Source organism: Macaca nemestrina, chromosome 7, assembly GCF_043159975.1.
Source record: "Macaca nemestrina isolate mMacNem1 chromosome 7, mMacNem.hap1, whole genome shotgun sequence".
NCBI classification, from domain to species: domain Eukaryota; kingdom Metazoa; phylum Chordata; class Mammalia; order Primates; family Cercopithecidae; genus Macaca; species Macaca nemestrina.
Genome location: NC_092131.1, coordinates 57,027,253 through 57,051,994, shown reverse-complemented (window position 1 = coordinate 57,051,994; position 24,742 = coordinate 57,027,253). Strand labels below are relative to the sequence as shown.

Below are 24,742 nucleotides of genomic sequence, written 5' to 3'. Positions count from 1 at the left end.
CTGGACAGAAAAGGGCAGGTCCCCGGTGAAACTGCTACCTTCAAGCAAGGGATGGCCTGAAGCCTGGGGGCCAGGCTGCCAGTTTTGGGGCAAGTCCGTGGCCCAGAGTAAGAACTGATGATGCTTTTTCCAGGCCCTTCCATTGCTGCCTATGGATCGATCAGTACACACTTCCTTCCTTCTGAGCCCATAAAAACCCTGGACTCAGCCAGACGTTGACACTACCAGCAGAAAGGAGTTACCCACTCTGGGTCTCCTCTCTGCTGGGGTCTGCACAGACATCAAGGTCACCTGTCTGTGGAGGGAGCTACCCACTTCAGGTCTCCTGAGAGCTGTTCTGTCACTCAGTGAAGCTCCTCTCTGCCTTGCTCACCCTCCAGTTGTCCATGTACCTCATTCTTCCTGGGTACAGGACAAGAACTTGGGACCTGCTGAATGGTGGGACTGAAAGAGCTGTAACACAAACAGGGCTGAAACCCTCAGCCACCACCCTCAGCTTGCCATGTTGCAGGTGATGAGAAGGAGAGAAGAGGTGTGGCTCTTCTGGGAGCCCATACTCTGGTGTCACAGCCGGAGCCAGGGCTGTGACACCCTCTTTGGGGCTCTGTGGTTCCTGGTGTCTCCAAGCTTCTGGATGCCACCACATACCCTTCAGCCAGATGCATGTTCCTGTAGTGGAGGCTGTGTGCAGTACATCTGGTCCAGCCTTAGCCTTTTACAGAGCCAACATCTGTGCCAGAGCTTGGAGCTGCCTGCCCTCCCGCAGCAATCGGCATGCCTGGCTGTGTGCAGTGGCCAGACCCAGAGTTCACTTGCCCACACATCCCTTGCCATTCTGTGGCTGACTCACCCTTGGCAGGTGTGGGATCCAGGCTGGTAGTGTGAGCCGAGCGCAACCTGCCAGGCTGAGTGGGCAGAACGAGCCCAGCAGGTGCAGGCAATACTCAGACAGAAGGCACTGCCAGCCACAGAGGTTTTTGGCTGGTGAAGTGACACCCCAAGGATTCTATGACAGAAAGAGGAATGTGCAGAAACTGGAATGAACAGAGAGCAGTAGCAGCTACCAACTGTGTACTCTTCCACTCTGTGAGGTTATAACTCAGACCATATATTTGTAGGTAATGTTTTACCTTTAATCAAGAAACAAAGCGTTCTTTTTAGTGGCTAACAACGTTAGGTAGATGAATAATGTTGTAATTATTTAAAAACAATGGTATTGTTTCACCATTCAAAGAAATGTTAAAGGAGCTAGGTTTGAAAGTTAGTGAAACTCTGTTTTGCAGTACTATAAAATTGCAAGCCAAATTTGTGGCTTTTAAAAAATAAAGTAGACCAGGAACGTTGGCTTACGCCTGTAATCCCAGCACTTTGGGAGGCTGAGACGGGCGGATCACAAGGTCAAGAGATCAACACCATCCTGGCCAACATGGTGAAACCCTGTCTCTACTAAAAATACAAAAAAATTAGCTCGGCGTGGTGGCATGTGCCTGTAGTCCCAGCTACTTGGGAGGCTGAGGCAGGAGAATTGCTTGAACCCGGGAGGTGGGATGGTGGGATTGCAGTGAGCCAAGATTGTGCCACTGCACTCCAGCCTGGTGACAGAGCGAGACTCCGTCTAAAAAAAAAAAAAAAAAGAAGTAAATCCCCAGTGCTTGTAGGCAGACCCCAAACATCTCCACTGGACATTTCACATGAGGTTAAATTTCAGATGAGTAAAACCAAAAAGCAGTGCCACATGCCCAAGGAAACAGGGGAAAGAACACAAGCCCTCCAGAGCTCTGGGGGCCTTTCCAATGAGACTGTGCTGAAGAAACATCGCTCTGACAAAGGTGAACTGTCATCCCCAGTAGAAAAAAACTAAGACATTCTAGAGACATTTTGTTCTCTCATAAAAATCATTTATTGGCACACCAGAAATGACAATTTTTTCTAGTATAGTAGTTGTATGCATCTGTAATTGCAATTCAGTGTAAACTACATGTTACAAGTCACTAGAAATCTAATTAGCAGGATGAATTTAATAAAGAACAAGAGGAACTATGAGTCTACCACGGCCCAGCCATCGAGTCTCATTGGAGAGTAAATCAAATATCAAACTAGTGTTGTCCTGCAACAGTTTTTCTGTAGCCACAAGAAAAACCAAGACACACATAAACAGGATAGCACCCATTCCATAAATTAGGTACACTTAACTAGAAAAAGATTGTAACTGATAGAAATAATCTAAATAAAGTAAGCACAAAAGTAAATAATTAGCTATTTACATATATTCCTTTTTGCCAAAATTTTGTTAGCTTTCCCATCCTATCTCTTCCCTTCTATTTGTTATTCTAGGTTTGTCATGGTGAATTTCTTGGCTCACTGAAAAATATTTAGACAACTAATTAGAACTTCTTTCTGGGTCCTACCTTTCCTAAAACTTCACGTCAAACTAACGAATTTCAAGGGTAACCTATGTAAGTCTATCTCTATATAGAAGTAAGATGCATTATTATTCTGCTATCAGTCATAGTAATGACATACAACCCCACGTTTTTCCAAACATTATTTGGACTACTCCAGAAAATTAGGCTGTGAATGGCAGCAGAGTGGATGGATTTTTCATTCAGAACAGGCACAGATAGTCTAATGGAGACAAGCATGTTTATCCTGAGAATGTGAATGCTGTGGACTGCAACTCAAGATCCCCCATTACTGAGAATGGGTCCTTTGCCCTCTGGTCACTCTTTATTTTTTCAGCTCTCAATTTTTAAGGCGTGGTATCATAACAGCATCAGCCAATAAGAATGCTGACATCATTTCTACCAAGAAGGGCTCTGCGATGAGTGGCAGCAGGTACCATAATTAAATAGCGCAGCTGAAAGGGCATTGAGTTGGTACATTTCTGGTGCTATGCCCAGAATGTGTGGATTTTTAGCATCATTCTAGGAAGCCTGAAAGATCTTGCCCATGAGCCTCTTTGACCCTTGCCCCTTTCCCTTCTAGTACATATGACAATTTGTAATTATTTTATTTTTGCTTTTTCTCCTACTGGAATATAAGCTCTGAAGGGCAGAGACTACACCTGTCTGTTCACCACTGTGTCCCCACAGTGTCTAGAACATAATGTTCTAGTGTCTTGAACAGTGCCTGGTCAATAGTAGGTTCTCAATTAAAAGCTTGTATTAAATAAACGAACCAAATCATTGAGTCCCCTGGTTTGCCTGTGTCTTAGAGACTTTCCAGTTTTATACAATGGCCAGGGTTTCTGGCCTATCCTAATTACAGGGCCATCCTAATGATCCTACCCTGATGTGAACCTGTGTAGCAGATATTTTTGTGCTTCAATGAGTAGTAAAACTTCTTGGTGATAGATTCACTCTCCCAAAGCTGAGCTCTGCAGAGCTAACACTACAGGAGAGGTAACAGGGCAAGAACATTTTAGGAGATAAGCTGTATGCTACAAATTCAGCTCATTCTTCCCTACCTCCCCCTATAACCTCATTGTTTGATAGAAAGCTTAAGAAAAAAAGTTAGCAGGAGAATTTTCTCCTGGCAGTGCATGTCCAGTAAGTCACCAAAAACCTGATCAGAAAAGAAAGAAAATATAACTCACCTACATAAAAAATTAAGTTAAATAAAAGCAAAATCTGGGAGTGGGAACCAAGTGACGTGGTGGACTGTCTAGGTCTTTTGTTGGTTAGAATTGTTGGACATGGAAGCAGAAGCAGGCATGACAGCAGAGGAGAGGTTGAAAGGGAAAAAGGCAGAGCTGTGGGTGTGAAGACTGTAGAGGACCAGCTTTTCTCTCCTCCTTCTCCCGCTCCTGCCAACTCTGCACCCCACCACGACTGGCTGAGCTCCTTGCTGTGGTTCTCGCAGGCGGAGGTAAGAACAGGCAGCTGGCGCCTCCACGGCACATCCTTAGGCGATTGATGCTCTGCTGGAGTAGAAGTCGGGGACTGGGAGCCCGGTGTGCAGCGTGACCTGGGGAATGAGACTGTGAGTCCTGAGACACATCATGCATCCCCCTGTCCCTTTACACAGTGCACTGTGGGTATGTCCCTAACTCAAAAAGTGTTCTGTTTGCTTCTCTTTAAACATCTAGGCTACTGGGCAGTAAAGGGAATTCAAGAAGAATCCTGCCTATGGTAAGAGGCTGCTCACCATGGCGGGCTCTCAAATCCTGGTGACATTTGATTATATGGTTCTCAGTCACCTGCCTCTTTTAAAGGATTCCGGGGAGATTGTGTTCCTTACAACTGAAGACATAGGCTTGGTTTTCAGGTAGTGGAGCCTGCTGGCCACACAACAGTGACCACTGCCAAATCCATGGATAGAGGACCGATTCGCAGAGACAGGACCGATTCGCAGACCCTTCCCTTATTACTTGTCCACTAGTTATTCCCATTAGGGCAAACATTTCTTTCTGGGGTTGCAGATGATTGCCAGTTGTGAAAAAACATGACATTATACTATTTCACCAATTTCTGTATATCCCCAAACCTCAGTGGATAGCTATGGATAAAACTAGAACCATTTCATGCAGTTCTTGTCCCTGTCTTCTCCAGCCCAAGAGTCTTTATCAATAGATAATCAAAAGGTCCTGAAAACCCCTGAAGAGTATCTAGTATCAAATGCTTTGAAAGGGAAATGGCTCATGGGAAAATCCCTGAATGAGGTCTTTCTGAGACTCGCTTCTAGGGTAATTTATGGTTTTTCTTAAAGTGTAGAGGCTGAACTCTGAAAGATTAGATTCCAGGCTTCCAGAAAACCCCATCTCCTTGCAGGAAGAGAGAAGGGCAGGGGCTGCTAGTTTGCAATCAGTGTTACTGCACATACGGAAACACAACGACGAATTTTTATAAATAGTTTCCAAGGCTGGTACTGGGTAGGGCAAAAGTCATCTGTAGCGTTGTAATTCTCAAGCCCTATCTTAAGACAACCATTTGTGGAATGAGGCTCATAGTTGCTGATTAGAGGCCCAGCTCAGGAGGGAAGTGAAACCCTAAGCCCTGACAGCGGCTGGCAGGGCACAGCTCTTCCTCCATGCATGGCTCCGGTCCCCCTCTGGCCCCAGGCCAAGGGTCTCTCCACCATTCCTTGCCCAGGCAAGGACCCTCATGCCTTAGAAACTGTGCACAGGCTATTCCCTCAGTCTGGAAGGCTCCATGCAACTCACTCCCTCACTCCTTTAAGGCTCAGCTCACCGGTAACTGCAATAAGCCCTGCCTACACTGACCATCCTATTTAAGACTGCGGCTGCCCGCCCCAACCCCAGCACTCATGAACCCTTTACCCTACCATTGGTCTTTTCTCCACTGCACTAATCACCTTCCGACACACCATCTGATTAACATTGTGATTATGTTGACTTTTTATTGTCTATCTCCTATCACTAGGATGTAAGTTCTATGAAGGCAAGAGTTTTATCTGTTTTTTTTTTTTTTTTTTTTTTTTTTTTTTTTTCACTGATGTATCCCAAACACTTATAACTGTGCCTGGCACATTAAAGGCATTCTATAGATATTTCCTGAATGAATAAGAAGCTGTTGTTTTATTCTATAATAAATAATAATTAACTAACTTGTAGGTAGGGACTATGTTTTCTACCCCTTAGGACCTAACAGAGCCAAACAAGAGTGCAGAGAAGATGCTCAGATTTTCTGATAACGATACTAAAGTGTCAGTCTTACAACCTCACCTCTTCCCAGGCACTCCTGGAGCTTTAAGTCATTCCATTTGTTTTCATGCCAGTTGGTTAAAGGCTTTCATTTCTACTTAGAGGTGAAACTAGAGCTACAGGGATGATCATTAGCCAACCATGAAGAGAACTCCAGTTTCCTATGTGCTATTAACCACTCTGTGTCCAAGTATAAAGAAGATGATTATGTTTGGCGTGGAATAATAGCAGTTGTCAAGGCTGATCCCTTTCTCTCCTCCTCTCCTTCATGTCTTGGTCTGGGCCTTACGCTGTCAGCTTCCCTCTCTCCGGTTGGACTGTACGGCCCTGGGCGGCCTTTGAACTAGCAGCCAGCAACAGCTGTTTAACCTCAGGGGCAGGGTGCTTACCTGCACATTCCTGTTCAGGCTGACCGCAGGGAAGAACAGGCCCTCCACGTTATCAAATGCTATGGGACCTTGTTGTTCATCGTTGATAAAAAATGTCAAGTTTTTTCTATTTAAGTCGAGGAGGACCCCAATTGTGGCCCCTTTTGCGATCCCTCCCTCAGTTCTGTAGGAAAAGAAAAAAATGGGGGTTCACTTGCTTGTGGTCACTCTAGAAGCTCCCCGCTTTTGTGTGGTGAAACCAGTGTCTTGCAACCTGTTTATAATCATCACTACGCCAAAACCTTTTCCTTAATCATCCCTCGCACATAAATTTTAATACTGCAGATATACTGTATACCTGTTGGTACTGTACTGTGTGTATATCTGTGCTTTATATATAAAAAGAGTATGATTTTTTGCTCCCTCCCGCCACCATCAATTTTCACTTCCTAGGGGGAGATATCCGCCCTTGTGAGTTGCTCTGCTGTTGCTGAGCGTGAACTCATTCATTAGGGTCTCTACTACTGAGTCACAGCGGTAGAAAACCAAACATTCAAGACCAGGAAAAAGTCGCCTTTGGGCTATCAGAGCTCTGACTCTAGGAATGTTGCACACTTTGTATAAATGGTGTAAATTAAATATCATTCAATACAAAGTGACTTAATTTGAAAGTCAAACTAAAGAAGCACTTTGGTTGCACCTAAACCACATGCATGAGAAATTGGATTTGGGGCCTTATGTTATCCATTAAACAGAAAAACTCATTCCAGAAGGATAGTAATTTTTTCGCTTGTTGCATTTGAATTAAGAACTCAGAGGCTGTCTGTGAAATGACAGCGCTGAAGAAGAGGCTTCCTCTCTGTGCAGTGAAATAATTACACTCTGAGATGCAGTGATTTTAAGGAACCTGCATACAAATGCCATTTTACAAAGAATTGTGTCTTATGCTTCAATTGATGGTTTCACAAAATGCCATTAAACATGGATGATCAGATTTGTCTTTCCTGTTTTTTTGAGATCGAGCAATATTGAACTGCATTCTCATCTCAGCAGAGCACAGGAATTTGTGTCATTCATTTCCTCTTGCATGCAGGATACAGACTGTACATAGTCATTAAAAGACAGGTTACAACTTGCCTCTTGTTAATTCACAGGTTTAACAATGAAAGCACAAGTGACAAGCAGTTTGCATGCAAGCAGATGTGTTTAGCATTAAGAATGTTTTTCTCTGCACAGTGTGATGGTTATGTCATTATTCACTCCTGCACTTCAAAAAGATGCTAAAAGGGAAAAAGTAAGTGTGGCATTTGGGTGATAGCACTGGGAATCTATTGACAGAGAGTTCCCCAAAATGCCAATCACTGAAGATAACCACTTATCTACATCCAGTAGGATTTGCTTTCATGGTGAAATGGTGTGTGTGTTCACTTCAAGTGACAGCGAATAATACACACTTGAGCTATAGAAACTATCCAAGGGAAAAGGAGGCTTTAGGAGTCTACAGGCTGGAGAAGGGTCAGTGATGAGCATACAGAAAAAGATAAAACAGTGGAGTCCAATTATCCTACCACTGTCTGACTTGCTTTCCCTTTGATCTGGTTGAACACTACTGTATTTTTTTTTTTTTTTCAGAGACACTAATGAGAATGTATCCTGGGGAAATCTTGGAGCATAGGGTGGACCAGGGTCCACATTAGAAATTTCTCTGCCTAGGAAATTTGTGAAAAATACATTTGAAGAACACAATCAAATGAGAAAGGAAATCCATTATAGTATGTGTTCAATTATAATTATCTATATTTTGGTGGTAGAAGAAAACTTCAAGGAGATTACTATATTTCCTTTCCTTAGCAAACTGAATTAATACAGTAATAAGAGAGTTCTCTTTAAGTAAAAAGTCATTCAAATTGGCACCCATAAGCTTTAGTTTAATGAATCGTAATAAGAACAATGGCTACTATTTTCAGGTGCTTCCAATGTAAGGCATTTTCACATATTTCATTTAGTCTTCAGAAGATTCCCACATGGAAAATTTTTTTTTTTTTTTTTTTTTTTTTTTTTTTTTTTTTTTTTTGAGACGGAGTCTCGCTCTGTCCCCCAGGCTGGAGTGCAGTGGCCGGATCTCAGCTCACTGCAAGCTCTGCCTCCCGGGTTTACGCCATTCTCCCGCGTCAGCCTCCGGAGTAGCTGGGTCTACAGGCGCCCGCCACCTCGCCCGGCTAGTTTTTTGTATTTTTTAGTAGAGACGGGGTTTCACCGTGTTAGCCAGGGTGGTCTCGATCTCCTGACCCCGTGAACCGCCCGTCTCGGCCTCCCAAAGTGCTGGGATTACAGGCTTGAGCCACCGCGCCTGGCCTGGAAAAATTTTATTATACGAATTTGATGGATTTGGAAACTGAGGTTCAAAAAAACGAAGTAATTTGTCCAAAAGTGCTTTTCTGATAAGTTGTAGGTCTGCCTGTTTCAGCATCCTGGATTGTTTTCTTATAATGGATATCTATCGGGATTCTTAGTTTCCAGCCATGGGTGAAATACAGCAATGAAGGGATTAGGAAAGTACTCAAGTCTCTATCATCATACAAAAAGTAACCCACCAGCATGGACTCAGCTGAGGCTCATAGACTGCCTGTGCTACTTAATGTAGACCACCTGCTTGATTTCCTTAATATGGTCTATGTAATAGGTTTTTGAACTGGGGCTCTCACTCCTGATCAGAAGCCAACGTGAAGAAGGCTTGGTTTGGGGGCTGCAGGGTACCTGTTGGTGTGCGAGTTGTTGTGCATGAACCAGCTCCGGTTATTGTCCACATACATTGCCCAAGCTTTGTCGTCCTTTCCTAACATCACATCCTTCATCACGTCCATGCGAGCCACGCCAAAGGCAGGATCAGGGTGGTTGTCATAGCGATCCACCGTGAGCTCCCAGTAGTGAACGCCCTTGGAGAAGCCAGTCTTCCCTAGCACCACCCGGTCATCATAGCTACTGCAGGTCACTGTCAGGTTGTCATTGGAGAGGATGATGTCCGAGTGCGCCGAGCCAGGGTCGAAAGCAAACCAGGCCACTGGGAACAACAGAAGGGAATCAGGTTATTAAGACAGACCCAACAAGCTCAGCACCATAACATACTCCTGGGCGGGTGAGGAGCGTTGTGTAGCGTTTTCATGCTGCCATGCAGGAAGGAGGCGTCCAGGGCCAGGGCAGACAGGGGCACGTCCTGGGAGTTGGTACTCTCTGCACCAGAAGCAGACGGAGGACACACGACCGATTCAGCAGGGGTTACCTGGCTCAGACTGCACTCCCAACCAGGTGATCCGGGAGTGAAGTGGCATCGATTTTGGAAGGTGCAAGTCCCTTCACCTGGTGACTGGCAGAACAGTGCACCAGAGACATAAAGGGAGAGGGGATGCGCTAAGATGCCTGTGTAACCCCTGAGGCGGGGAGGCTAGGAGCTAGAGTCCTAGATGGAGGAGGGATAAAACACATGGAGTGAAATCAGGAAATATCCCTTCGGCAGAAGTGCTAACATCTAGTTGCTTTGAAGTTTTCCTTGGCTCTAGTGAAAGCTCATAAGCTGCGAAGCTATAAGCAACATAAATTAATTTTCATGAGTGATTGTGACTCTATGTAGGACAGGTTGCTGTCTGCATAACTTAAAAAACACAGTTTGCGTGCTACTCCTGAAACTAATACACGTCAGAAATTTTGCTGGAGCAGTAGGTATTTCGGACATTAGGTGCAGATAGAATGATGTCTTTGTACACATTGTTATGCCCCAAGTTCTAAATGCCACCTATACATATCACACTCGAGAGATGTAATTGCTGATTTATTGAATCTGTGAGACACCTCACATGCACTTTGATCTTTGCTATTGGGTAACAGAATAAGGTTATTGCATACCTGCCAACAGCTTTTTAATGTCAACTGTTGTCATTCCAAGTGAAAGGCATGGGGGAGAGAGATAGGAAGCAAAATTGACATGGATAAGAAAACGTGTCTCTCCTGACAGACTAGTACCCCAAAAGGACTCAATTTAAAACATCACATATACTAAACAGGTGCTCTCTGACTTGTACCTTTACCCACATTTAGTGCTCATAAAGAGTGCTGTGCATTGATGTATAAGAAAACCGGGGAAAAAGTAAGCTTTGAGGCATCACATTAAGAACTACAGGCATCTTTTCCATTTTTTAAGAGTTTGAGAAACTGCTATAATAGGGTTAGAATGACAACTAGACAATTTTATTGATATAAGACAAGCTGCCGCTATTTATTTTGTGAAGGAAATTGAGCACATCAATCACGTAAGTAAAAGATAACAATTACAATAGGTATACTTGCCTAATTGAGAGTAAGGTGCAGATTGTGTCTCAAAATTGCATCCTACAAAGAGATACTACACATCAACGCTATGAAACAACAACCAGGTTGATAAAAATTACTTGTATACACTTAAAAAGCACCAGTTGAATATAGATACCAGAGGCCTGATCCATGAAAAAACAAAGCCCTTTTTATATTAGTTTACTTTGTTGGGTAAAAAACTGCCTCTCTGCACTTCTAAAATGAAAAGCACATCTTTTTACCATTTAATAAATCCTCCTCCAGTTGATCCTGAACTCTGTAGCTGAATTTTTCATCTTTCCAAGTTCAATCTTTTCCTCTAAAGTTCCCACAGTAAGAAGGCTAGCTGTTTTAAAAATGAGGAAAATGTGCTTAATTGAAATGGAGAAATCACTGGATTTTGATAAAACTCTGCTCTCACTATTCTAGGCACTTCTGACTCTGGTTATGCCAAAAGGTCTTCATTGTGACTTGAGCCCAAATTAAATATAACTAAATGTGTAATGTAATCCATTTGTTAATATATACATCTTATTATTAATAATTATTAAAAATGATAGGACAAATGTGTTAAAACTACCTCCTCTCCTTCTTAGGAGAGAAGATCCTTCTCACCTGAGGGAGGGGAGGTGGGATGGTAGAAGTGGGTGTGGTCTCAGAGATATATTAGAATCCCCTGTGGAACCTTTTCAACCATCTCCCTTCCCTAAGATTTGGATACCTGTACCCCATGAGAAACTACATTGGGTGGAGGAAGACTGCCTAGTCTTAAAATGTTCAAAGCTGTGTGATCTACAATTTCTAGTGGTGTCGAGGACTGATCTAGAAAATGTGGTTTTGATGAACACTGGGGGATAAAGAAAGGATCATTTAATTTATTTTTGTATTTAGTAAGGCCTTTATATGCTAATTCCTAAAACATTTGCAGGATAATGTGCTGACTTAAAAGAATTTTACAAGAATTAAAAAAGCAACTTACTATAAAAAAGGACTAATGGTTGAGTTAAAAACAAAATACAAAAATTATGATCTTATTTTTGGTTAGTTTGCTTTTCTCTGGGATGAATTCACATGGAAGATAATCATTTCCTCCCATCTCATGGCTGATTTTTATGTTTCGTTTCTATCAATTATCACTTCAATTCCTATTCATGTGTTAGAGCATAATGAGTATGGAACACCTGGAGTTTTAAAACTGACTCTCATATTCAACTTTGGAAATAAGTTTGTAGAATCTGAATTAGGGCTTTAAAAACTTTTAAATGAATCATGCCTTGTGCAACTCTTTTTTTCAAAACAAATATTCTGAAATCTTTTTACACTATTTTAAACACATTATCACACATTTAAGATTCAACAATACAACTAGAATAATGCTCTTAAATATACCCATCAAATATCCCAAAACTCACATTTCATTTTATTCTTGAGACAATATACATTACAAAGACTGTAACAATATTTCAGTACATTAGACACAAGGGAAAAGAGTTTCATAACAAAGCATGTTGGGAAGCCATAGTGCACAGAAAAACAATAAGAAACATAAAAGCACAAAGAAAAATGTCATTTTAAAGAGAGCTTGAAGTCCCTGCATCCTTTTTGCACTGTCATGCTGTGGCCTTCTTCATTCCAGAATGTGGGATGAGCAAAAAGAATAAAATAAAAAACAAAAGAAACCTTTGGAAATGTGAAATGTGCATCATGTGTATCCATGATTACAATATAGTCCTGAAGAGATCATATAGGTCTGCATCTTAGATATTTTAAGATTCTATTTGCTAGGCAGTGTTCGCTACAAAGGAACACGAGTCTAGCTTTGCTGCAATCAGCCTTAGGCTCTGTCACAACTGGCTTGGCTGTGGGAAACTTCCAGGAGGCCAGACTTTTTGATTACTCAGATCTTTGGTCATTAGGCATTAGGAGTTAAGGGTTTCTAATTCAGCCAGCAGTGATCCCACCCCGTTGCTAGGAAAACACTCAGCCAGGAGCCCCACTGTCCTAGCAGTGAGCACAGGCTTTTGCAGAAAATGCTTTCACTTTCTGCTCTTTGGATTGCCTGCTGTATAGGATGCTTTCTGCTGTTGGTGTGTTTTTACTTTTATTTTACTTTGTCAATAAAGATCTCTTGAGTCTATGTTTAATCAGACCACTCCAGGCTGGATGCACTGATCCAGTCTCCCAGACACCGCTGGTTTCCTGGATACAGAAGGGCTGCAAACATTACTGCCACGGCCTCCACTCAGCCAGCACCTGTGCCGTGCTATGCCACTGCATGTGATGACAGAGCGGGTTATCCATGGTGGTACCAGCTTGTGCAAAAAGAGTAACTTCACTCATCACTTTCCGATGCCGTTATACATAGACCACAGCTCCATGGTTGCTCCTTGCACCACACAAACAAGAACACCACAAAGCTCCACCATCCCGATGCTCCTCATACCGGAAGCAGGCCACAGACACAGAGACTAGCTCATCCCCCCTCACCACATACATGAATGGCAAGAACAAAACACGCATTTCAGAGATGCCTTTAAGGCACAGAGATCAAGGGGAAAGGTCTGAGGAGCTCAGCTCACCCGGTGCATTGAGAGACTGTAAAGAGGAATGCAAGCTCAGCTGGTGGGGTGAGGATCGGAAATCAAAGTAGGATCTCCCAGGGAAGCTGGGTTGTAGATTAAGGGTGGAGGAGAAAGGACTCATTCTACGGAGCGGCAATCTTTCCGAAGGCACTGGAAAAGGGAGGGTCTGTTCTTCTGAATCTGTGTCTAAATGTAAGATCAATGCAAACTAGAGATCAGAAGTCTGCTATGTCCCGGTGCATGGTTCCCCAAGACCTGCCTTAACAATGCATTCATACAAAGCCTCATCTTTCCCACAGGGTGCCACACTCAGGCATTTACAAAGCCAATGTGCCTGGGGGCAGGGAGGGAATTTTCGGCAGATCAGGACCCAAGACCAGAGGACACCTCCAACATCATAGGCGATTGTTGTCATTTTCTCCCAATTTTTAGTGGTAGAAAATTGGAAGGTTTCCTTTTAATTAAGTAAAATATTTTTAGTGAATGTACAAAATGTAAAGGCAAATTTTACCTATTGATGACCAAGGGGATATTATTTTACCTTCAGTTGTCCTGGGAGTTACTACCTACTCAACAATGGTCTCTTAAAAGGTTTCTATTTAAGAGATGGGGATTTTTTACAAACTGTTTCCTATTCCATATTTTCCCCTTTCTCTCCTAATGTGTATTTTTCTGTTAGATGGATGAGCTGATTTTTCTACACTAGCACACTCCAGACTCTGTCTTTGAATAGGGGAGGAAATGTGGGGTGGTCTAAGGAAGACAGGACTGGACAAGTAAGCAGGGAAGGAGCCTTACCTTTGTTTCTGAATTAGGATCAGACTCTAGGGATGTCACTTGACCATCTTTGTTTCTCTAATGATAAACAGACTGTAGGCAGTGGTGAGGTGCACTGGTGGCAAAATGTCTGTTTCTGTTCAGATGGTCAGGTTTGGCCTGAAGATCATTATTATATCAGACTAAAGACTTAACAATTATTTGATCCGGTTTTAGAAGGGCATGAGTTAGTTTCTCTAAATTACTAAAATTGCTCCTTTCTATTTTGTCAAACAATAGCTGGTTCTATGCATGGTGTGGTCTAGTCAGAGATGGATCTTTCACCAATTGAAGCCTTCTTAATATTCAGTCTAATAGCAATAATTTAGGAAATACAGATGGTAGGAAGGTAATATTCTATGTCCACAATCACAAAGGAACTTTCTTCTCATTGAAATAATAATTTCGTTTTTGTGACCAGAGGGTATTTCTGTGAATGTTTTTCTGGTTTGAATCAGTTACCAGCAATTCTTTGCTGGACATACACTTCTATCAAAATGCTACTCTGCATGTTCAAGCAAAAATAACCGGAGTGTGTATGTGTGTAGAACATGATCCTATGTGAAGAACTCAGAACGAGGGCGTTGGCAAGTTTTAATTTAATACCTCCAAGAGTCAGCCTCTGCACTCACAACACTAAAGTTAGCTTTTCAGGCTTTAGACTTATCTGTGGGGGGATGACTTTTAAAAAATAAAAGTATAAACCAGATCTCCCAGAAAAGGAATTGCTATTTATGGAGTTAAGACTTTGTGTTCCCACTAAGAATACATTTAAGTTTTCTTCTACCTAAACTTCATACGGTTTGAATGACTTAATATCATGTATTATCATTTCTTTCTTCAGATATGATAAATCAAAAATTATTTGTTGTGATCATCTTAAGGGGAAATTAGCCTTTGAGTGTAATAGAAAAATTCAAAATACAACACCCAAGCGCCACAAACCGGCATGGGCTTCTTTTAAGGAGCTAAGGCATTTACAACCATATTTATGTCAATACAAGATTTTATTTATTTATTTATTTATTATGCATTATTTATTATTTTTTGAGACAGGGTCTCACTCTGTTGTCCAGGCAGGAATGCAATGCCACGATCTCAGCTCATTGCAACCTCTGCTTCCTGGATCAAGTGATTCTTCAACCTCAGCCTCCAGAGTAGCAGAGACTACAGGCGTGAGCCATCATGCCCAGCTAATTTTTCTAGTTTTTGTAGAAATGGGGTTTTGCCATGTTGTCCAGGCTGGTCTTGAACTCCTGAGTTCAAAGCGATCTGCCTGCCTCGGCCTCCCAAAGTGCTGAGATTATGGGCGTGAGCTACTGCACCCGGCCTAAAAAATTTTTTTATTAACAAGAATTTGCTTGGAAATGTATTTTTCACTAGGTGTGACAGTCAATTCATTATATTGAAAATATTTGTTGCTTTACAATTTAATGGAAAGGACATATAAAATAAGATGAATTTCAGAGTGTATTGAATTCCCAAGCAGTTATCTGAAAACCAGTGAAGAGATGTTTACTGAACGCAGACCTTGGGGAGTGTATCCAAACCCATCATAAATTGTACTCACCTTTTCTATTCTCAGCACCAAGAAGAACTTAGAGTAGGTGATGGCACCCCTTTGTAGGGTGGGGAGTGAGGGTAGCTATGGTTGTTCACGGGATTAGTAACTCGACACTAAGATAGTTATGGCTCTTCCTATCCTTCCATTTGGATCCACTGTTTACTGATGACCCAATTTTCCTTGACTCCTCTCACTCTTGAATTATGCCTTCTAATCAGGCAAGTTTATTTAACATCCATATTGAACAACCATTTCATTTTTGTTTTTGAGTTTTTTCCCCATCTATGACCTCCCATTCCCTACCAGCTGGGCTTTTACCGTATTTTCTCTAAGTAGCTCTTAACAACAACAAAAAATCCTACCTTGCAATGAGAACTTTCCAAATGAATTACAAGAGAGATACATTTTCCAACTGATCCCAGCTTGATTAAACAAGCAATTCTCCCCTCATACCCTTCCCCATGGGCGTGTAGTGCACACGCTGGGTCAGCTGCCTATAAGTCATCTATACCACTCCACATTACCTTAGATTTCAGAAGTCTTAGAGAGAAGACACTTAATATCAGAGGAGCTGCCATCAAGCTTCCCCTTGAAGTTCCCTGGGATGAGGAACTCATTGCTTCCAGCCAGCTCCCTCTAGTTGGCAGTTATTGCTTATATTGATCTAGACATACCTCTTTGGGAGCTCCACTCTCCAATTGTAGCGTTACTATCTGGGGCCACATGGAACAGATCACTAGTTCTTCAAGTATTTGAGGCCAGTCACCAATCCTCTTTAAATCTTCCCTTTTCTGGGCTAAATAGAGTCAATGTCCAACCATTTCACTATGTATGGATTCCAAATCCTTTACTCTCCTGGTCATGCCCTCTGGACATGTTCAAAGGCATGAATCAAAGACAATATGACAACATTGAGAAGAGTATTGCCACTCCCTGGTTTAGCCAAATCACACTTAACTCACATTGAATGTGCACACACCTACTTAAGTGTGTATTCTGCGTTATGCCCATGGGATGCAGGAAGAATGCACACACTACTTCCTCACCTCCCCTTCAAAACACAACTATCACAATATGGAGAAGGCTTCTCAGCCATTCATATTCTATTAGTAAAGACAAAGAGGAATGAGGTTGTCATTTTTTTTCACAATACATGATACAAAGCTATGTTTCAGGTCACAGCTAATATGCAGGATAGTAATTATTATTAATTTTTAACTTTATAGTTCATTAGAGAAAAATGAGGAGCTCCTGAAGAGACTTTTAACATCACATCATGTTTCATCACATGCAGGGATCCCGTGTGGTTGCCGAGCTTTGCTGGTGAAAGCAGTTTAGCAGGAAAGAGCAATGGAAAACAGTATGTCAGTGGCTGAATGTGGTGACTCTAGGCATAACTATAACTCTAGGATGGGACTGTGTTCATAATGAATACGTATCAAGACATGCTTTCCATCAACTCTGTCAATGACCATCGTTTTCCTCTTGCTCTTTCCTGGACTTCTTTCCCTTCCCCGCTAGGACTGGCTGGAGTCTGGAGTTAAGGTCTAGATAAGGGCAGAGACCTCTGCTTAAAAAAAGGAATCAAGAATCAACAAAGCAGATTGGCCGGAGACCACTTGTATTGTTGACTGAGAATATCTAGGTGATGTACTCCTGTTTGGCCACCATATATTTCTTTTGTTTCTTTATTTCTTTTTTAGAGACAGGGTCTCATTTGGTCACCCAGGCTAGAGTGTACTGTGTAGTGGTGATCACAGCTCACTGCAGCCTTGAACTCCTGGACCCAAGGGATCCTCCTCCCTCAGACTCCTGAGTAGCTGGAACTACAGGTGCATGCCACTACACCTGGCCAATTTTAAATTTTTTTTGTAGAGACAAAGTCTTTTTATGTTGCCCAGGCTGGTCTCAAACCACTGGCCTCAGGCAGTCCTCCCACCTCAGCCTCCCTAAAGTGTTGAGATTACAGGCGTGAGCCATGGCACCCAGCCCGTATATTTCTTTCATTTGTTCATTAGCCAACGCTATTGAACACCTATCATGTGCCAGACAGTGTAGTAGAATTGAGCAGTTGGGAAACATAAAGTTGGCAGGAGACTCAACCATAAGAAAAACAATAATTTAGAGAAAATCAGTGTTATATATTATTGATTGGTTTTTACACTTCTGGGGGTGGAATTTCTTGACTGACTCCAAGTACAGAGTACTAAAGATTTTTGCAGATGTTGTAGAAGATTTGAAAAGGTAGTCTTTGGGGTGTTATTTTTGGAATCTAAAGAGGAAAAGCAAATAGATTGTGGTTGCTTATGATAGTGTATACTAATCCAGCATCCTTTGTGTCTGGGAGAAGTCTGGGTTGTCCTCTTGTCTGTAGTGAACAACTTTGTAATTTAAGCAGTCCTTGAACACAGGTCCAATAAGATGGTTGTATTTTGGAGCACGGTAAGGCAAGACATGTCACTAAGAATTGTACAGTGTTAAAAGATGAGTTTCAACTCAATTATAAACCAGCTGTAAAGTAATTTGCTTTTGTTGGGAAGATTTTAAAAGAGACAAAGAAATGAATGAAGAATGGGGCTGTTTTCGTAAATGGTCTTATAAGCAGCCAAAGTCACAATTACGTCCAACTGGTACATAATTTATAATAAAAGGTGGTATTTTAAGCTTTCTTAAGTGTGGCATTAATTGCAATTGAGAAGTGAGAAACAAATCTGTTTTGAAAACTGTCTTTTAGAAGAATGAAACAGCCTTTGCCACCCCAAGGACAGCGGCATACTTCATCACCAGGTTCTCCATTCCAATTTAGAATACAATGGCATTATTTATAAGGAACTATCATCAGGAGAACTGAAAATTCCTGTATTTCAATTAGATACAGAGGATTCCAAAGGACTAAACTGCTTTCCAGAGTATCAGTTGCAAAGCACGCTTCCCAGAACCAAAAATGGGGTTCTGAATCTAATTCAGTCCTATGGAAAAATGCAAGAAATTCCCTGGGATATCATGCATGTGTCAAAATTTAAAAGAACAAAGTATCTCTCTTTTCTGGGCTCTGAAACCTATCATTATGCCTCTCACCTTGGATTTTGTAAAATTTACCCAAATATGGTCAGGTATGATTACCTACCTTGAGAACTTTGTCCTGGAAATGCATGTTCTTCTAACTATTTTTGGAGAGGCCCAGATGCTCTGGGTCAGGAAAAGCAGAGACAGAAAAACCATCTTTCAGTAGACCAGATACATTTCCTTATGTGATCCTTTATCAATCATTTTCTATTAGTGTTGAATTTTCAGTATCATAGGCATAACTTTAAGACTCATCATGACCCTTGGAGGAGGCAGGAGGTATCTAATGCTGCTTCATAGCATTTTCTGAAACAACTTTCAACAGTAATTTTAGAGAGAGAAGCCACAGAGGTACTAATTGTAAAGACTTAGAGGTCCTCAGCTCTAAGTCCGTGGTTTTAGAGATGACAAAACTGAAGTTCAGAGAGGCTAAGGGACATATCCAAGTTACACCACGGCTGTGGAGAGATACAATAGAGGCTCAGGTAGGATCAATTCCTGGCGGATAAAATTTTGGGGTGATGAGACTATTGCCACTCCTTTGTAACCCAGAAACATACAAAAGGTAAAGTTTATGCCACTGGCCCCAGAGCACATTCCAGTGGTCTCAGTGGGGACCAAGGTTTGTGTAGAGGACCTAATAAACCTCAACTGTGTTAAGGATAAATCTTTTCTTCTCTAAATAGAGTGGTTAGTTTATGTAGTGGTTAGGGATTGGAAAGGCACACACATCACTGTCCTCCTTGGAACTTTGGCCAGAGGGATTAGATGGGCTGAGGTGTTGCCTGTAGTTGTTCTTCTGACAGGTTCTTTGTTGCTCACAAGGTCACAGCATTTCTGTAGGTCTCAGCACATCAGGGTGCAGTACTTATGCTGGATCAAAATCACTATTAAATATGGGCAAAGGAGCTGGGCACAGTGGCTCATGCCTGTAATCACAGCACTTTGGGAGGCCAAGGCATGAGGATCACTTGAGGCCAGGAGTTTGAGACCAGGCTGGGCAACATCGTGAGACCCTGTCTCTATGGGAAAAAAAAAAAAGCCAGGTGTGGTGGCATGCCTATAGAGCCAGTTACTTGGGAGGCTGAGGCAGGAGGATCACTTGAGCCCAGGAGGTCAAGGTTACAGTGAGCTACGATCGTGTCACTGTACTTCAGCTGGGTGACAGAGTGAGACTGTCTCTGGAAAGATAAATGAATGAATGAATAAATAAATAAATAATTGCAAAAAGATTCTGGACAGATGCATCTGAGGCCAATTTGCATTCAGACAAATGGAAGCATAATTCTTTTTTTTTTTTTTTGAGACGGAGTCTCACTCTGTCCCCCTGGCTGGAGTGCAGTGGCGTGATCTCAGCTCACTGCAAGCTCCGCCTCCTGGGATCATGCCATTCTCCTGCCTCATCCTCCTGAATAGCTGGGACTACAGGCGCCCGCCACCGCGCCCGGCTAATATTTTGTATTTTTAGTAGAGACGAGTTTTCACCGTGGTCTCAATCTCCCGACCTTGTGATCCGCCCGCCTCGGCCTCCCAAAGTGCTGGGATTACAGGCTGGAAGCATAATTCTATATTCTGTCTGCACCATTAAATCTTTTCTGGGTAGTTTCCTTTGATGCACAGAAGAAGGAGCCACCACACTGAAAGGGGCAGTGTGATGCTGAGAGTCTAATCAGGGAGAAAGACATTTTAATCTTTATGAGTAACATTGTCTAGGCCCACTTTTTAGAAAGCAATTTTTAAGATGTAGTTTCAAGAATCCCAACGTATTTGTCATTAGATAAAACAATCCTGAAAAATGCTGGGCAGATGGCTTGAGAGCCAGCCTTCTTTTCTTGAATTATTGCTGACTACCTTCTCTCCACTTTCCCTCCCAGTTAGGACAGGCAGGGCTGGAAAGCTTCTGTGAATAAACGGCTCTGTCATGTCAACCCAAGCAGGGCTCTGAGTGCCAGACCTCATTTGGTAGTAACTTTCAAAGGCCTCAGAGATGTAGCTCTGATATTCCTTTTCCTTCCTGGGCAAATCTTGTCACTGCCAGCCAAGAGCATCCACTGGTACCAGTGGGCGAAGGGCCTCTCTAGGTGACCTGCTCACCTGGGATGGGAGGGAGCTGGAGGAAGTTTCTGCAAAGACATGAAAATGGGCACAGGACCTGACAAAGAGCTTGGATATGATGCTAGAAATGACGGCCACTCCCACATCTTCTTAAAGCTGGAATGCTACTGTTTTCAAAAAAACTTTTTTTTTTTTTTGAGATGGAGTTTCACTGGAGTTTCCCTTTTGTTGCTCAGGCTGGAGTGGAATGGTGCGATCTTGGCTCACCGCAACTTCTGCCTCCCAGATTCAAGCGATTCTCCTGCCTCAGCCTCCCAAGTAGCTGGGATTATAGGCGCCCACCACCACACCCAGCTAATTTTGTATTTTTAGTAGAGATGGGGTTTCTCCATGTTGGTCAGGCTGGTCTCGAACTCCTCACCTCAGGAGATCCGCCCAACATGTTGCAAGTACTAAAGTCCTACTTCTAGCTGGGATTTCTGGATGAGCACTTGAGGCAGCCACCCAGTGCTGCTTCATTTTGACAAGGTGTTTTCAGTCACCTTGCAGACAGACTTTGGATAGTTTTCCCTCTCTTTCCATTTGGTTGAGTGCAAATAGCACTTTTCTAATGTTAGCATCACAGTGGACTGTGCTGAGCACTGGGGGCTTAAAGTCCTGGATCTAACATATTATTATACTTAATCTCTCAGCAGCTCAGTTTCCCATAAGTAGAGAAAGATGACGAAAATAATACCCTCCTCATAAAGTATAGTACTAAGAATAATGGGCCATCTAAAAATATTCACATCCGAATCCCCAGAACCTGTGAATACGTTATTATCCATGGCAAAGGGGACACTGCAGAGGTGATTACACTAAGGATTTTGAGATGGGGGAATTATACTGGATTATCCAGGTGGGCCCAAGGTAATCACAAGGGTCCTTATCAAAGGCAGCTAGGGGCTACATGGTGGCTCATGCCTGTCATCCCAGTACTTGGGGAGGCCAACGGAGGAGGATCACTTGAGGCCAGGAGTTTGAGACCAACCTGGGCAACACAGCAAGACCCCACATCTACAAAAAATTTTAAAAATTAGCCAGACTTGGTGGCACATGCCTGTAGTCCTAACTACTCAGGAGGCTGAGATAGGAAGATCCCTTGAGCCCAAGTGTAGGAGGCTGCAGTGAGCTATGATTGTGCCACTGCACTGCAGCCTGGGTGACAGAGTGTGACCTTGTCTCAAAAAAAAGGAAGGTAGAAAGGTCAGAAAGAGATTGGAAGATGCTACATGTCTGGCTTTATAGCCACAAAGTCTATTTAAATAGACTAAATAGATAGAATTTGTCCTACAAAGTCAAATGTCTAGCCCCTACCTAAATAGACTTTGTAGGCAGAATCTATTTAGGTAGGAAGAGGGAAACTAGAGAAAAATAAACAGAAAATGTCTCATCCTGTTCTCAACCCTGTATGATTTTTTTAAACAGGAGTACAGCTTGTCTCACACATAGCATAAACCTCAGAACTCTGAGTATTAAGATGGTCTTGTTGTATAACGTTTTCAACAGATACTCTTTTGCAGATGGTTTTGAAGACTGTGGCACAGTCATGATGGCTATTAGATGAATTAATTTAAAGATATACATGGCCAAGTTTTGGGGTTTGAGGGCCTTATTTTAAAATTTCATTAAAATTCTTAATTGCTTACAGTTATATTTCATCTTAAGTCAGTATAATTTAGTTTAGATATGCAACTGGCATTTTTTCCATGGGTGTCTTTGATACATCTCCAGGAACTTTGCTTTCAGAGAACTAACCACAGTTGAACTCATATAATAATGCATTCTCCTTTCCTTTTCTCTCTCTCTCTTTTTTTTTTTAAGATGGGGTCTCACTATGTTGCCCAGGCTAGATTCAAACTCCTGGGCTCACAGGATCCTCCCGTCTCAACCTCCCAAGTATCTGGGATTACAGGCATGAGCTATGGCACCTGACTCCTTTCCTTTTCTCTTAATAGTACGTTCTTTATAATTTCCATCGAATTTAATTTGTACTGTTTTCCTAATTCTCCTATAAAAGTTTTATCTTCCTGCTAATCCTTTTTCCCTTTTTTTTTCAGTGTTTATCACAATGTGTAAGAATGGAACTATTTATATGTTTATTTCTCTAAGGCTTGTCTCTTTTTCTAGCTTGTAAACTCCAGGACAGCAGGGATAACATCTGTTCAACACTCTATACCCACAGCCTAGCGCACAGTGGTCACTTATCAAGCACTGCCCAATAAATAGACAGATAAATTTGCTTTTGAAGAAAAATACCAATCAGAATTTATAGTAATGTAGACATTTGACCTCCCCTGCATAATGTTGCCTTTAGATCCATAGGTTTTGTGAAAGCTCACAGAGTACAGAGTATAAATGATGAGCAATTTAAACCTCAGACTAAATCCATGTCATTACAAGTTAGACTTGTTACTGCATATGAAATTTTACCCTTCTGTGATACAGAATTTTTGTTTTGAAGTTTGAAAAGGGATTAACTCTTGCTAAGAAGAAGGTGACAGATTTTGTTACACTAGAAAGCCAGAATGCACCACCCCACCACCCCCAATACCAGCAAAGAAAAAAAAATCTCTAAAGCAAACCTTTCCGGAAACTGTAGGAAATAAGATTAATAAAGTGTAAGTGCAGTGAATGTACCAAAACTCTGTTAATAGCATTTTTCTCACTGATTTCTAAAAAGCAAACGAAAAAGAGATAATTATTTAATCCTATAGGCTTTCTCTATTGTTACAGATCGATCAAACCTTTTTTTTTTTTTTTAAATAAGCTATTCACTACATCTTTTCTTGCTTTCTAAATCTTGTCTCACTGGATGTATTAGAATGAGGGAGAAACAAATAGAACAAACCAAAGTTATGGAGAAAGTATGTGTGTGAACTTTATTTCATTATGAGAAAATTACTTCTGTGCAGTAACAGAGAATACTGATATCTATATGATGATAGGCTTTTCTTTGTATTCAGATACATACCTTATATTTGTACACAATATATAAAATTCATGGAGGAAATTAATTTCTACAGTACAGTTTCTTTGTTGGAAGAGAACTTGTTCCGTTTGTTTCATCTAGAAAATGACCCCCAGTTCTGTGACTGTGGTACCAAGGATCGCAGTTCCAATCCTGTAATTTATTAAATTAGACACCATAATCTTATGAACATTAAGATAAACTGAGGCGCTACATCCTCCTGCAGGATGAAACGAGAGACATAAGTGCTCAGGCTGTTATGCTAATAACTGATTTTTAGCAGAATAGTATGATTCCCATGATGTATTATGAATAGAAATAGTTTTCCCGTAGATCTGATAACACATATTAGCAACATTGCTACAAATTTCTCTCTGCTCTGCAGGCATGCACTTCACTCTTCAATCAAACCACCTTGTACACACATGGGAAATGAGGCCATCACCAGCAAGGGCCTTCTGCATTGCATCTAGGAAAGACTCTCGGAGGACTTTAGCAGTTAGCATGGTATTTTGAGAAAAGAGGCAACTGCTCTCAAACTGATAGGTCCTCCCTGAGAGAAGTTGCTAAAATGATAATTCTGGGGGAAGCTGTAGCTGCCACATCACTGTACTCCAAACAGGAACAGGTCATGTGGGCATTTTCCCTCAGCATATCCTTCTCTTGGAATAGCATCATTTAGACTGACAACTGCTCCCCAAAGCACTGTTTTCATGGCTAGGGGCCTTTCATCCTTGCTGTGGGATTCGAAATTGTGCTTGTTTTTAACCATGTGAAGCATTTTAGGGTGACCGGCACATGTTGAGGTTTGTGGGAAGTGGGAAAAAACACCACCATAGTTCTTTTAGCTAACATCTTGAACTTGAACAAAATCAACATAATTAGTTCTACAGAGGGAAGTTATGGAGAATCCTGGTGAAGTGGCGGGTGACTTCTTTGATTAAAATGACACCCCAAAGTGTCAGAATGCTTCGGCACCAGCCACAAATACCTCTTTGTAGGTTTAATTTCATGTGTCTTGCTTACTCTTAACATGAAAATGTTAAAAGCCTCAGAGGTTGTATCTGGTCATCAAATTCAAGCCTCTTATCTGAGACACATTACATGTCTCTGATGACCAAAATATTTAAAGTATAGCTAAGAAGCAACAATTCTCTAGAGATGAACTTTGTACGGTGGCTCTAGGCAGCCTAGCCAAGATTGGAGGGGCTGGCAAAGATGAAAATGGTGGGTAATGCGAAGTTGCTGGTCTCTTCCTGTTTGGTGCCACAGGAA

General features: G+C 41.9%; 1 protein-coding gene across 12 annotated transcripts in view; it reads right to left on the bottom strand.

Annotated features, from left to right (window-relative positions):
- Positions 1–1,876: 1,876 nt before the first annotated feature.
- The window catches only part of LOC105481832 (tripartite motif containing 9), a 272,687-nt gene continuing 249,821 nt past the window's right edge, over positions 1,877–24,742 (bottom strand). For 2 of the 12 annotated variants that reach the window (XM_071100192.1, XM_024792880.2), the window contains exons 8-13: positions 12,954–13,142; positions 10,372–10,413; positions 9,931–9,954; positions 8,788–9,091; positions 6,052–6,214; positions 1,877–3,966 (exon numbers count right to left, since the gene is read on the bottom strand). In XM_071100192.1, coding sequence (XP_070956293.1) covers positions 3,904–3,966; positions 6,052–6,214; positions 8,788–9,091; positions 9,931–9,954; positions 10,372–10,413; positions 12,954–13,142 — 785 coding nt within the window. In that variant the 3' untranslated portion in view covers positions 1,877–3,903. The other 10 variants (XM_071100193.1, XM_011741595.2, XM_024792881.2 and 7 more) reach the window with 9 other exon arrangements.